Raw genomic sequence first — 12,453 nt, forward strand, 5'->3', positions numbered from 1 at the left:
CATAGGGAGAGTGCGTGGAGGAGGAACAGGGCTCTGGAAACGCACTGGAAGCCTGGTGCGTGGAGTAGGCACTGGTGGTACTGAGCTGGGGTGGGAAGGTGGCGCCGGATATGCCGGACCGTGAAGGAGGACACGCGCTCTTGAGCACCAAGCCTCCCCAACCTTACCAGGTTGAGTGGTCCCCGTAGCCCTGCCAGTGCGGCGAGGTGGAATAGCCCGCACTGGGCTATGCAGGCGAACCGGGGACACCACCTGTAAGGCTGGTGCCATGTACGCCGGCCCGAGGAGACGTACTGGAGGCCAGATACGTTGGGCCGGCTTCATGACATCCGGCTCGATGCCCAACCTAGCCCTCCCAGTGCGGCAAGGTGGAATAGCCCGCACTGGGCTAAGCACGCGTACTGGGGACACCGTGCGCTTCACCGCATAACACGGTGTCTGACCAGTACGACGCCCTCTCACTCCACGGTAAGCCCGGGGAGTTGGCTCAGGTAACCAACCCGGCTTCGCCACACTCCCCTTTAGCCCCCCCCCCCCCCAAGAAATTTTTGGGTGAGCCTCTCGGGCTTCCAGCCGCTCTGCCCAGGTCAGGAACGTGACAACTTTAATGATCTTTTCATTGGCAACATTAGCAAACTTAGACATGACATGCCAACAACAAACACTGACACTACACATCCAAGTACAGTTGAAGTCAGAAGTTTATATACACCTTAGCCATATACATTTAAACTCAGTTTTTCACAATTCCTGACATTTAATCCTAGTAAAAATTCCCTGTCTTAGGTTAGGATCAACACTTTATTTTAAGAATGTCAAATGCCAGAATAAAAGTAGCGTGACTGATTTATTTCAGCTTTTATTTCTTTCACCACATTCCCAGTGGATCAGAAGTTTACATACACTCAATTGGTATTTGGTAGCATTGCCTTTAAATTGATTAACTTGGGTCAAATGTTCCGGGTAGCCTTCCACAAGCTTCCCACAATAAATTCTGTGAATTTTGACACCTGACAGAGCTGGTGTAACTGAGTCAGGTTTGTAGGCCTCCTTGCTCACACACGCTTTTTCAGTTCTGCACACAAATTGTCTACAGGACTGAGGTCAGGGCCTTGTGATGGCCACTCCAATACCTTGACTTTGTTGTCCTTAAGCCATTTTGCTACAACTTTGGAAGTATGCTTGGGGTCATTGTCCATTTGGAAGAACCATTTGCGACCAAGCTTTAACTTCCTGACTGATGTCTTGAGATGTTGCTTCAATATATCCACATAATTTTCCTCCTCATGATGCCATCTATTATGTGAAGTGCACAAGTCCCTCCTGCAGCAAAGCACCCCCACAACACGATGCTGACACCCCCGTGCTTCACGGTTGGGATGGTGTTCTTCAGCTTGCAAGCATCCCACGTTTTCCTCCAAACATAATGATGGTCATAATGGCCAAACAGTTATATTTTTGTTTCATCAGACCAGAGGACATTTCTCCAAAAAGTACAATCTTTGTCCCCATGTGCAGTTGCAACCGTACTCTGGCTTTTTTATGGCGGTTTTGGAGCAGTGGCTTCTTCCTTGCTGAGCGGCCTTTCAGGTTTTGTCGAAATAGGACCCTTTTAACTGTGGATATAGATACTTTTGTACCTGTTTCCTCCAGCGTCTTCACAAGATCCTTTGCTGTTGTTCTGGGATTGATTTGCAATTTTAGCACCAGAGTATGTTCATCTCTAGGAGACAGAACACGTCTCCTTCCTGAGAGGTATGACGGCTGCGTGGTCCCATGGTGTTTATACTATTGTTTGTACAGATGAACGTGGTACCTTCAGGCATTTGGAAATTGCTCCCAAGGATGAACCAGATTTGTGGAGGTCTACAATTTTTTTCTGAGGTCTTGGGTGATTTCTTTTGATTTTCCAATGATGTCAAGCAAAGAGGCACTGAATTTGAAGGTAGGCCTTGAAATACATTCACAGGTACACCTCCAATTGACTCAAATTATGTAAATTAGCCTATCAGAAGCTTCTAAAGCCATGACATCATTTTCTGGAGTTTTCCAAGCTGTTTAAAGGCACAGTCAACTTAGTGTATGTAAACTTCTGATCCACTGGAATTGTGATACAGTGAATTATAAGTGAAATAATCTGTTTGTAAACAATTGTTGGAAAAATGACTTGTGTCATGCATAAAGTTGGTGTCCTAACCGACTTGCCAAAACTATAGTTTGTTAACAAGAAATTTGTGGAGTGGTTGAAAAATGAGTTTTAATGACTCCAACCTAAGTGTACATAAACTTCCGACTTCAACTGTATATCTTACCAAATTATGAAAGACAAGCATTGTAATTTTGAATTCCATAAAGTGAGTGTGGATGAGGAGAAAAGATTATTGTTGTCTATCAACATCTTGTTGTCTATTGCCATCTTTATGTAATACATGTATTACTAGCCACTTTAAACTATGCCACTTTATGTTTATATACCCTACATTACTCATCTCATATGTATATACTGTACTCTATACCATCTACTACATCTTGCCTATGCCGTTCTGTACCATCACTCATTCATATATCTTTATGTACATATTCTTTATCCCTTTACACTTGTGTATATAAGGTAGTAGTTGTGGAATTGTTAGGTTAGATTACTCGTTGGTTATTACTGCATTGTCGGAACTAGAAGCACAAGCATTTCGCTACACTCGCATTAACATCTGCTAACCATGTGTATGTGACACATTTGATTTGATTTGATTTGATGACAAGACGCCGGGGTCTGACAACTAGGATGGAAAATTATTGAGTATAATACCGGTCGATATTGCCACTCCTATTTGCCATATCTTCAATGTAAGACTACTAGAAATGTTGTGCCCTCAGGCATGGAGGGAGCAAAAGTCATTCTGCTACCTAAGAATAGTAAAGCCCCCTTTACTGGCTCAAATAGGCGACCAATCAGCCTGTTGCCAACCCTTAGTAAACTTTTGGGGAAAAATGTGTTTCACCAGGTACAATGCTATTTTACAGTAAACAAATCGAAAACAGACTTTCAGCAAGCTTATATGAAAGGACACTCAAAAGGCACAGCACTTACACAAATGACTGATCGGCTGAGAGAAATTGATGATAAAAGGATTGTGGGGTCTGTTTTGTTACACTTCAGCGCGGCTTTTGACGTTATCGATCATAGTCTGTTGCTGGAAAAACATATGTGTTATAGCTTTACACCCCTTGCTATATTGTGGATAAAGAGTTACCTGTCTAACAGAATACAGAGATGCCTCTCCAACATAATCCAGGTAGAATCAGGAATTCCCTAGGGCAGCTGTCTAGTAGGATGAATATGTATGAACTTTCCAATTTGTAAGTCGCTCTGGATAAGAGCGTCTGCTAAATGACTGTAAATGTAAATGTAAATGTAGCAGGCCTCTTACTTTTTTCAATCTCTTGAGTAAAGTAAAGCCAGTGTGGCTATGTATGACTCAACACTATACATGTCAGTTATCAAAGCGACTGAAATGACTGCAACATTTAACAAAGAGCTGCAGTTGGTTTCAGCACGGCTGGCAAGGAATAAGATAGTCCGAAATAGATCAAAAACTAAAAGCATTGTATTTGGGACAAATCATTCACTAAACCCTAAACCTCAACTACATTTTGTGATGACCCTGATCTCTCTTTTGACGAACATATCAAGACTGTTTCAATGACAGCTTTTTTCCATTTACGTAACATTGCAAAAATCAGAAATGTTTGGTCCAAAAATGATGCAGAAAAATGTATCCATGCTTTTGTTACTTCTAGGTTAGACTACTGCAACGCTCTACTTTCTGGCTACCCGTATAAAGCACTAAATAAACTTCAGTTAGTGCTAAATAGGCTGCTAGAATCCTGACTAGAACCAAAGATTTGATCATATTACTCCAGTGCTAGCCTCCCTACACTGGCTTCCTGTTAACCTCACTAGGGTATGTAGCGTCCCACCTCGTCAACAGCCAGTGAAACTGCAGGGCGCCAAATTCAAAACAACAGAAATCACATAATTACAATTCCTCAAACATACAAGTATTTTACACCATTTTAAAGATACACTTGTTGTAAATCCATCCAGTGTCCGATTTCAAAAAGGCTTTATGACAAAAGCACACCAAACGATTATGTTAGGTCAGAGCCATTTTTCCAGCCAAAGAGAGGAGTCGCAAAAAGCAGAAATAGAATTAAATCACTAACCTTTGATGATCTTCATCAGATGACACTCATAGGACTTCATGTTACACAATACATGTATGTTTTGTTCGGTAAAGTTCATATTTATATCCAAAAATCTGAGTTTACATTGGCGCGTTATGTTCAGTAGTTCCAAAACATCCGGTGATTTTGCAGAGAGCCACATCAATTTACAGAAATACTCATAATAAATATTGCTAAAAGATACAACTGTTATGCATGGAATTATAGATCCACTTCTCCTTAATGCAACTGCTGTGTCAGATTTCAAAAAAACTTTACGGAAAAAGCACACCATGCAATAATCTGAATACAGCGCTCAGAGACCAACACAATCCAAACAGATATCCGCAATGTTGTGTAGTCAACAGAAGTCAGAAATAGCATTATAAATATTCACTTACCTTTGATGATCTTCATCAGAATGCACTCCCAGGAATCCCAGTTCCACAATAAATGTTTGTTTTGTTCGATAATGTCCATCATTTATGTCCAAATACCTCCTTTTTGTTCGCGCGTTTAGCCCAGTAATCAAAATTCATTAGGCGCGATCACTAGGTGCAGACGAAAAGTCAAAAAGTTCCGTTACAGTCCGTAGAAACATGTCAAACGATGTATAGAATCAATCTTTAGGATGTTTTTAACATAAATCTTCAATAATGTTCCAACCGGATAATTCCTTTGTCTGTAGAATTGCAATGGAATGCAAGCTAACTATCACGTGAATGCGCGTGGCCAACTCGTGGCTCTCTGGCAGATCTCTGACTCAATCCCCTCTCATTCGCCACCACTTCACAGTAGAAGCCTCAAACAAGGTTCTAAAGACTGTTGACATCTAGTGGAAGCCTTAGGAAGTGCAATATGGCCCCATAGACACTGTGTATTCGATAGGCAAAGAGTTGAAAAACTACAAACCTCAGATTTCCCACTTCCTGGTTGGATTTTTTCTCAGGTTTCTGCCTGCCATATGAGTTCTGTTATACTCACAGACATCATTCAAACAGTTTTAGAAACTTCTGAGTGTTTTCTATCCAAATCTACTAATTATATGCATATTCTAGCTTTCATGGCTGAGTAGCAGGCAGTTTAATTTGGGCACGCTTTTCATCCAAAATTCCCAATGCTGACCCCTACCCTAGTGAAGTTAAACAAGTAACTCTTTATCCACATTATAGCAGGGGGTGTAAAGTCATAACACGTATGTTTTTCCAGCAGCAGACTATGATAGATAATGTAAAAAGCTGCACTGAAGTCTAACAAGACAGCTAACAAGACAGCCCCCACAATCATTTTATCATCAATTTCTCTCAGCCAATTATCAGTCATTTGTGTAAGTGCTGTGCTTGTTGAGTGTACTTCCCTATAAGCATGCTAACATTATTTTGTCAATTTGTTTACTGTAAAATAGCATTTTTGGGCCTATCACAAGGGGGAGTTAGAACACTGATCTATTGGTAGTCTAAACTGTGGCACAAATGTACTATATTTTCGTAAATTATTGGAGGTGTGAATGTCCCGAGAGTCTCTCGTCTCTGGCGCTAGAGTCCTGCATCAGGCCCAAAAATGTTTTGCTGGTGTGTGGTCCTGGAGTTGAGAGAGTACCCAGAAAGATTTCAACTGGTTCCCCCACAGCAAGATGGCATGAAAAGGGGTGTGAGTAATGGGAGAGGAAAAGTTCTCCGTATGGCCTACCAGAGTACTCGCTCCTACTGGTGAGCCTGGTCTTTTAGTGGACAGGTGGCCATGAAATTACCAGCAGTCCCGCAATACAGGCAACTCTTCATGTGAAGCCTGTATAGCCGTTCGGCTGGGGACAGCCTAGCTCTGCCTAGTTGCATCAGCTCGGGAAGAGATTAATTGGCAGACTTCGGAGACTCTCGGGGGAACTCGGGTAGCCTCCGGTTCTCTCGGCAACAGAGCCATCGGAGACTTCCGGGAGGTCTCGGAGGCAAGGTGGATGCCTTGGGCGGGCGAGTGAAATCGAACCTCCTCTCCTTCCTTCGCTCCCGTAGTCGCCCATCGTTCCGAATGGTCAAGGCGATGAGCGAGTCGAGATCCGTCAGTAGTCCCGGGCTGCAAGCCCGTCCTTTACTTCCTCCGATACTCCATGCAGGAACATGTCGAGCAATGCTTCCGGGTTCCAGGCACTCTCAGCCGCCAACGTGCGAAAATCCACCATGTAGTCTGCCAAACTATGGGAGTCTTGACATAGCTGGAGCAGCTTACGAGCAGCCTCTCTCCCGAACAACGGAGAATAAAACACCTTCCCAACTTCCTCCACAAACTCCTCCAGACTGAGGCAGACAGTGGACTGTTGCTCCCACACCACCGTGGCCCAGGCAAGTACCCTCCCGGACATCAGCGTTATGATGTACGCTATCCTCGAGCGGTCCAAGGGGAAGGAAGAAGGCTGCAGCTCAAAAATGAGGGTGCACTGGGAGAAAAAAGCTTGGCAGGTTCCGGAATCTCCAGCGTCCAAAAGGTACAGAACGGCGGGCAGGCTCAGGGTCAGGGCTTGCAGAATGGTCAAAACCGGGAAAACTAGAAAACAGGAACTAGAAACAGACAGGAGCAAGGAGAAAACCGCTGGTAGGCTTGACTAACAAAATGAACTGGCAACAGGCAAACAGAGGACACAGGTATAAATACACTAGGGATAATGGGGAAGATGGGCGACACCTGGAGGGGGGTAGAGACAAGCACAAAGACAATTGCAACAGATCAGGGTGTGACAAGTACAGCCACTATTTAAAAAAGTCAAATGCATTCGTGAATTCAATCGCTTTAGCCGAAATGTTGCGGTTTATTCATTGGGACTTTAAATGTATTAATGGATGTTTGCGAGGCATATCACTTCTTCCATCTCTTTGAATAGCCCACCAAATGCACTGTTTTCTAACCACATCTGGATTGATCCATAACGAATTACTATGGGAATAAATATCCCTGAATGACAGAAATATTGGAATAAAGTAGGCTAATGAAGGCAACAAATTGTTGCTTACTTAAACACCCAAAGTCATCCAATTGTTATAATAGGATTTGAAGTAATAACCTATCTGTGTGTGGTCAACTACTTTAGCACCGATTTGCGCTGCTTTGAGACAAGCATGGGGACTGGTCTTGATAAATCCGATTTGTATTTTCACATACTCCGTTTGGGTATTGGTTAGCCTACAATTAGGGTGTGGAAATGTTGTGATTATTTTGCTCTTCCCTCACAGTCACTTAGCAGCCTAGGCCTACTCCCAACCGGTCACTTTGTACAGCGCCATTTTTTTATAACGGAAACCCTGAGGCCTACATAGGCTACTATAAAATGCATTTTCGTTTTTCTTGGAATAGAAACACCATAATATGAATCAATTTAATTAAGCAACATTTCTACAAAAAAAAGGTTTTAAAGTCTCTAGTACAGCCAATATTAAAAACAGTCAAATGCGGTTCATTAATTGTTTAATTATTAAAGAATCTCTTTGTTATTTTGTTTTATAACTAAAATGCTTGACTGTATTTTAAGACTTGGATGACTTGCATGCTGTGTGATGACATGCACAAATGAATGAATGACTGAATGATTGATATACTGTATATTGAATTAGGCCTTTATGCCAATAAATAAGTTAAGCTAAAACAGCTACAGTAAACAGGACTCTTAGGCCTAGAGCTCCATGTCATTTCAATAACTTCGCTTCTCAAAGATGCCCTCTGGTGGTCAAACTAGCATTAATGACAACAATGGCTGACAGTAAAATAATATGACTTCATGCACTCTAATGTGCCATACATTTATGCAGCACGCTGCAAGCTGTGCTGTAGTATGACGCAACTATCGCCCAACAACAGAGTTTTTTTGTTATAGATGTTCAATGTCTACTATGATGGTAAAAGTTAATCTTGATTTTGTGTAACAGCACGAGAAATGCAGATGTGCTGAACTGCTAATAAGTGATGTGTTTCAAGGCTGCTAGTGGTTAGCTAGTAGGGGTAAGCCAGCAGGACTATGCTAAAAGCCTACACACCGTATAAGTGATACATTTTTTGCTGATACAGAATAAAGAAATCACAGGATATGGTCAGATGATAAGTTGGTTTTATTCAGTGCCAATGAGGACTCGGTATGATGTGGGTCTTTACCGTCTTATGTGGACAGTGGCTCACTCCTGCTGTGTATTCACTCGTGTGTTATTCTCTTGACATCACTTTTCCAAACACTTTTCCAACATGACATCTCAAATTCGGATAAATGTACATTTCTCCCAAAATACAAATGTAAAGTGATATGTCATATTGGGACTTTTTATTGGAAACATGATCAGAATGTTTACCAGCAACCTATTTCTGCAATCTTCCCTTTAAGTGTCTGAAAGGACCTAAGGCTCTATTCAATTTAGCCAACATCTGCATAGTGGTTGTTTGGGCGGCGTCGGAGGTGGAACTGTGTTAGAGCTGTCAAATCTACAAACGTCTCCTGGCCGTATACCTAACGCAGACATTGCCATTGGCTGCTCAGAGTCGCATTAAGAGTAATCCCATATAGCCTTGCTTACAAGTTCGAACACTGGAATAATATATAATATTCTCATTATTTCGTTTAATGATTTTTAATTTGAGTGTCATTATTTCTATGTAGCCTACACTTTCTCTTTCTGAACTTCGAACGCGAGTGGGACAGGTCTGGCTTCATGACAATTATCAAGTGCAGCTGCTCACCAATTTGAAAACGCCAATGCAGTTCCACCTCCAACACCACCAAAACAGCTATTGTGTCGGCTATCGCCAGTTAACGCTAGATCTGATTGAACCTAAGCCTTACTCAACCTCTAAGATGTAAAGTGATTTTTAAATCAGTTAGTATGCTCAGTCGGTGATCAGCAAAGGAGCAAAATTGATGCTCTCAAACACATCCTAAGTTTTGTTGGAAGTTCGGGTTGTGTTCCCCTGCTCAGGTGTTGCGTTGCATCAACCAATGGATAACATATGATCTGGCATGAGTCAGCAATGTAGTCGGGCAGGAACGCACTTTAGCTCACCTTTGATGCAGGTGGGTGGGCTATTGCTCCAGGAAAGATCCCATTGGCAAGTGATGATGTCAGAGCCACTGATGTCATACCCCGGCTGGCACTGATAGGTCAACACACTTCCCCTCACGGGAGAGGTGTGGGAGGAGCTAATCCAGCCAAATTCGATTTGAGGGAGGGCAGGACAGGTGTCATTAGGCTCTACCTCTGGATGTGAAAGAAGTTGATGTCATTAGATGTAGGATAAACCAAGGGCTTGTTCAGGAGGATATAATGTTACAGAACATTCAGATTGAAAAATAATTGTGTAGAACACACAATTGAGGTAGAATACGTAAATCGTATTGTCTGTTCATATTATATCTACATTTATTAACATATTGCCTCACTGAATACACACCAGGAAAATGTACATATTGTATTTGGGTGATGTTATGTATGGGCAATCAATGTTCTGCATATCATGTCCTTTATGTGAATGTAATGTCCTGTATGTAAAAGTCCTGTATGTGTACGTACCACGGTAGTGAATAAGGAACCCCTGGCTGAGAATAAAGGAGGAATCGTCAGGGTCACTCTGGAACTGAATAGTGACCTCAGAACCACCTGACACGACCTGGAAACGCTCTCGTGACCCCAGGTACTGGCCAATCACATGGGACATGAGGTCGTGACCATCGAATATGGTGAGAACGTCGTTGTGGCGGATATTCAAACTTTGAGGGAGACAAAATGCATGAAGAGAGGAAAACAACTTTCACTTTAAACACAATGTCACTTCAAATGGAATCATAAAATATATATTCTCACAACCATTGTCATTTCTAATCCTTACAATAAAAACTTCACTGGAAGCATCACATATTTTTTTGAATGTATGTCAGTCACAGTTGAAACACACCCGTTATAATCAATGAGACTCGCTACACCAGCCACGGAAGCAGCCATCAGTGAAGCGACAAAACGCAAGGTTCACATTGTTCAACCTTTGTTTTATGCTTTAAGTATATTCCTTACAAAACATGCAAACATACTTATTTTGAGTTCTATCCCCATCATATACCTCCGGTGTAGTGGTAAAAAAAAAAAATATGCAAAGGGAGTGCTCATGTTATGCAGTGAGGTTTCAGAGGCAAAAGAGACATGGGAAAATTCAAGGAACAATTCCCTCTCCCAAATGCTCCAACCACAGCTTCAAAGACCAAAATAATGCCTTTTGGGTGTTGGAGAGGCCAAACTCACATCTGGATGTCCAGTTCGATGCGCTTCTCCTCATTACCATGGATCTGCCACACACAGTCCTGCCCCTTGGAGTAGCTCTGTGGCCAATCAGGGGACAGAACAGTGCTGGAGGGATCGGTCAACTCTCCCCCACACAAAGCTGAGAGAGAGTGGGAGTTAGGGGCGGAAGATAGAAAGCAAGATAGGGAAGGGGGGGAGAAAAAGTTATTGTAACATTACTTGTATTATTATCTTATTTTTTTAGTTTAGTGAAAGAAAGGGGCTTTACAAACACATTATCATAATGAAATGGTAGTATTCAATAGTATTACCTTTACACACAGGCTCACTCTCATTCCAGTGTGGATCGCTTGGGTCCACACACTCAATGACCCCGGAGCCCTGCTCCATGACAAAGCCTGGGGAGCAGGAGAAGATGACTGTGGTTCCCAACGGAAAGGTAATGTCACTGCTGCTGAAATTCCCATGGGGTAAGTAGGGCTCATAACAGTGTTCCCCGTCAAAGGCTGAGAGAAAGCGAGAGAGAGCGAGAGAGATAAAATAGTGTGCACATGTGAATATGAGGAGAGAAAGAGAGAGAAGTAGGATAAAGCATAATATAAGATGAACTAAAGTAGGGCTGACCCCATTTAGTTGACTGGTCGATTGTTTGGTCTATAGACTATTGGTCGACCGAGATTTCTTTTTTTATGGTGCACAAGACACCGGTTTGATTCCCTCCTGTATCATTGGACTAATCCATTGCGGAGGCCATGGCGATGGCACAGACCATCACTCTAAGACATGTGATACTGAAATTGTATATGGTTATATTACGTAAAAAATAATAGTGCAACACTAATAAAGCTAATATTATTAGTGTATTATGCTATGTGCATAATAGAAAAATTAACCAGCATATTGGGATTGAGAACAGTGAGGCAGAGGCAGCAGCAGCAGAGATGATGAAACAGCCTTTGCCCTATTCAGAAGGGGGTGGTCGGGTAATGTAATTATGTGCACAAGCACAAAACACCATATCTGTAATTTTTTTCTGCCATGTCAGTAACTTGTACATGGCAGGAGAGTCATTTCAGCCAGAATAACCAACTAGAAGGTCCTCTGATAATACCAGTCCCTGTGTTTTGAGAGAATCGACATCCCTGTGTTTTGAGAGAAATATCTGAGTTTGACAGGTGTTGCTCACGGTTTGAGCAAGAAAACAATGACTGATTCAATAAATTGAATGAAGTGCATAGCCTAGTATTACCATCAAAAAGTATTCAGACCCCTTGACTTTTCCCACATTTTGTTACGTTACAGCTTTATTCTAAAATGTATTAAAACATTTTATCCCCCCTCATCAATCTACACACAATACCCCATAATGACTAAGCAAAAAAAAATTTTTTGTGTGCAAATGTATATATATAAAAAAAAGGGAAATATTACATTTACATAAGTATTCAGAGCCTTTCCTCAGTACTTTGTTGAAGCACCTTTGGCAGCGATTACAGCCTTGAGTCTTCTTGGGTATAATGCTACAAGATTGGCATTCCTGTATTGGGGAGTTTCTCCCATTCTTCTCTGCAGATCCTCTCAAGCTCTGTCAGGTTGGATGGGGAGCGTCGCTACACAGCTATTTTCTCTCCAGAGATGTTCGATCGGGTTCAAGTTCAGGCTCTCTCAAGGGCATTCAGAGACTAGTCCCGAAGCCACTCCTGCCTTGTCTTGGCTGTGTGATTAGGGTTGTTGTCCTCTTGGAAGGTAAACCTTTGCACCAGTCTGAGGTCCTGAGCACTCTGGAGCAGGTTTTCATCAAGGATCTTTCTGTACTTTGCTCTGCTCATCTTTGCCTCGACCCTGCCTAGTCTCCCAGTCCCTGCCGCTGAAAAACAACAAAACAGCATGATGCTGCCACCACCATGCTTCACCGCAGGAATGGTGCCAGGTTTCCTCCAGACGTGACGCTTGGCATTCAGGCCAAAGA

General features: G+C 42.4%; 1 protein-coding gene across 1 annotated transcript in view; it reads right to left on the reverse strand.

The window, feature by feature from the left end:
* Positions 1–12,453, reverse strand: part of LOC120052155 (seizure protein 6 homolog) — a 56,417-nt gene that overhangs the window by 12,367 nt on the left and 31,597 nt on the right. Inside the window, exons 7-10 of the mRNA XM_038998988.1 lie at positions 10,796–10,990; positions 10,485–10,623; positions 9,762–9,958; positions 9,255–9,449 (exon numbers count right to left, since the gene is read on the reverse strand). Coding sequence (XP_038854916.1) covers positions 9,255–9,449; positions 9,762–9,958; positions 10,485–10,623; positions 10,796–10,990 — 726 coding nt within the window. The remainder of the gene's footprint in view (positions 1–9,254; positions 9,450–9,761; positions 9,959–10,484; positions 10,624–10,795; positions 10,991–12,453) is intronic.

This window comes from Salvelinus namaycush, chromosome 8, assembly GCF_016432855.1.
Source record: "Salvelinus namaycush isolate Seneca chromosome 8, SaNama_1.0, whole genome shotgun sequence".
Lineage (NCBI taxonomy): Eukaryota > Metazoa > Chordata > Actinopteri > Salmoniformes > Salmonidae > Salvelinus > Salvelinus namaycush.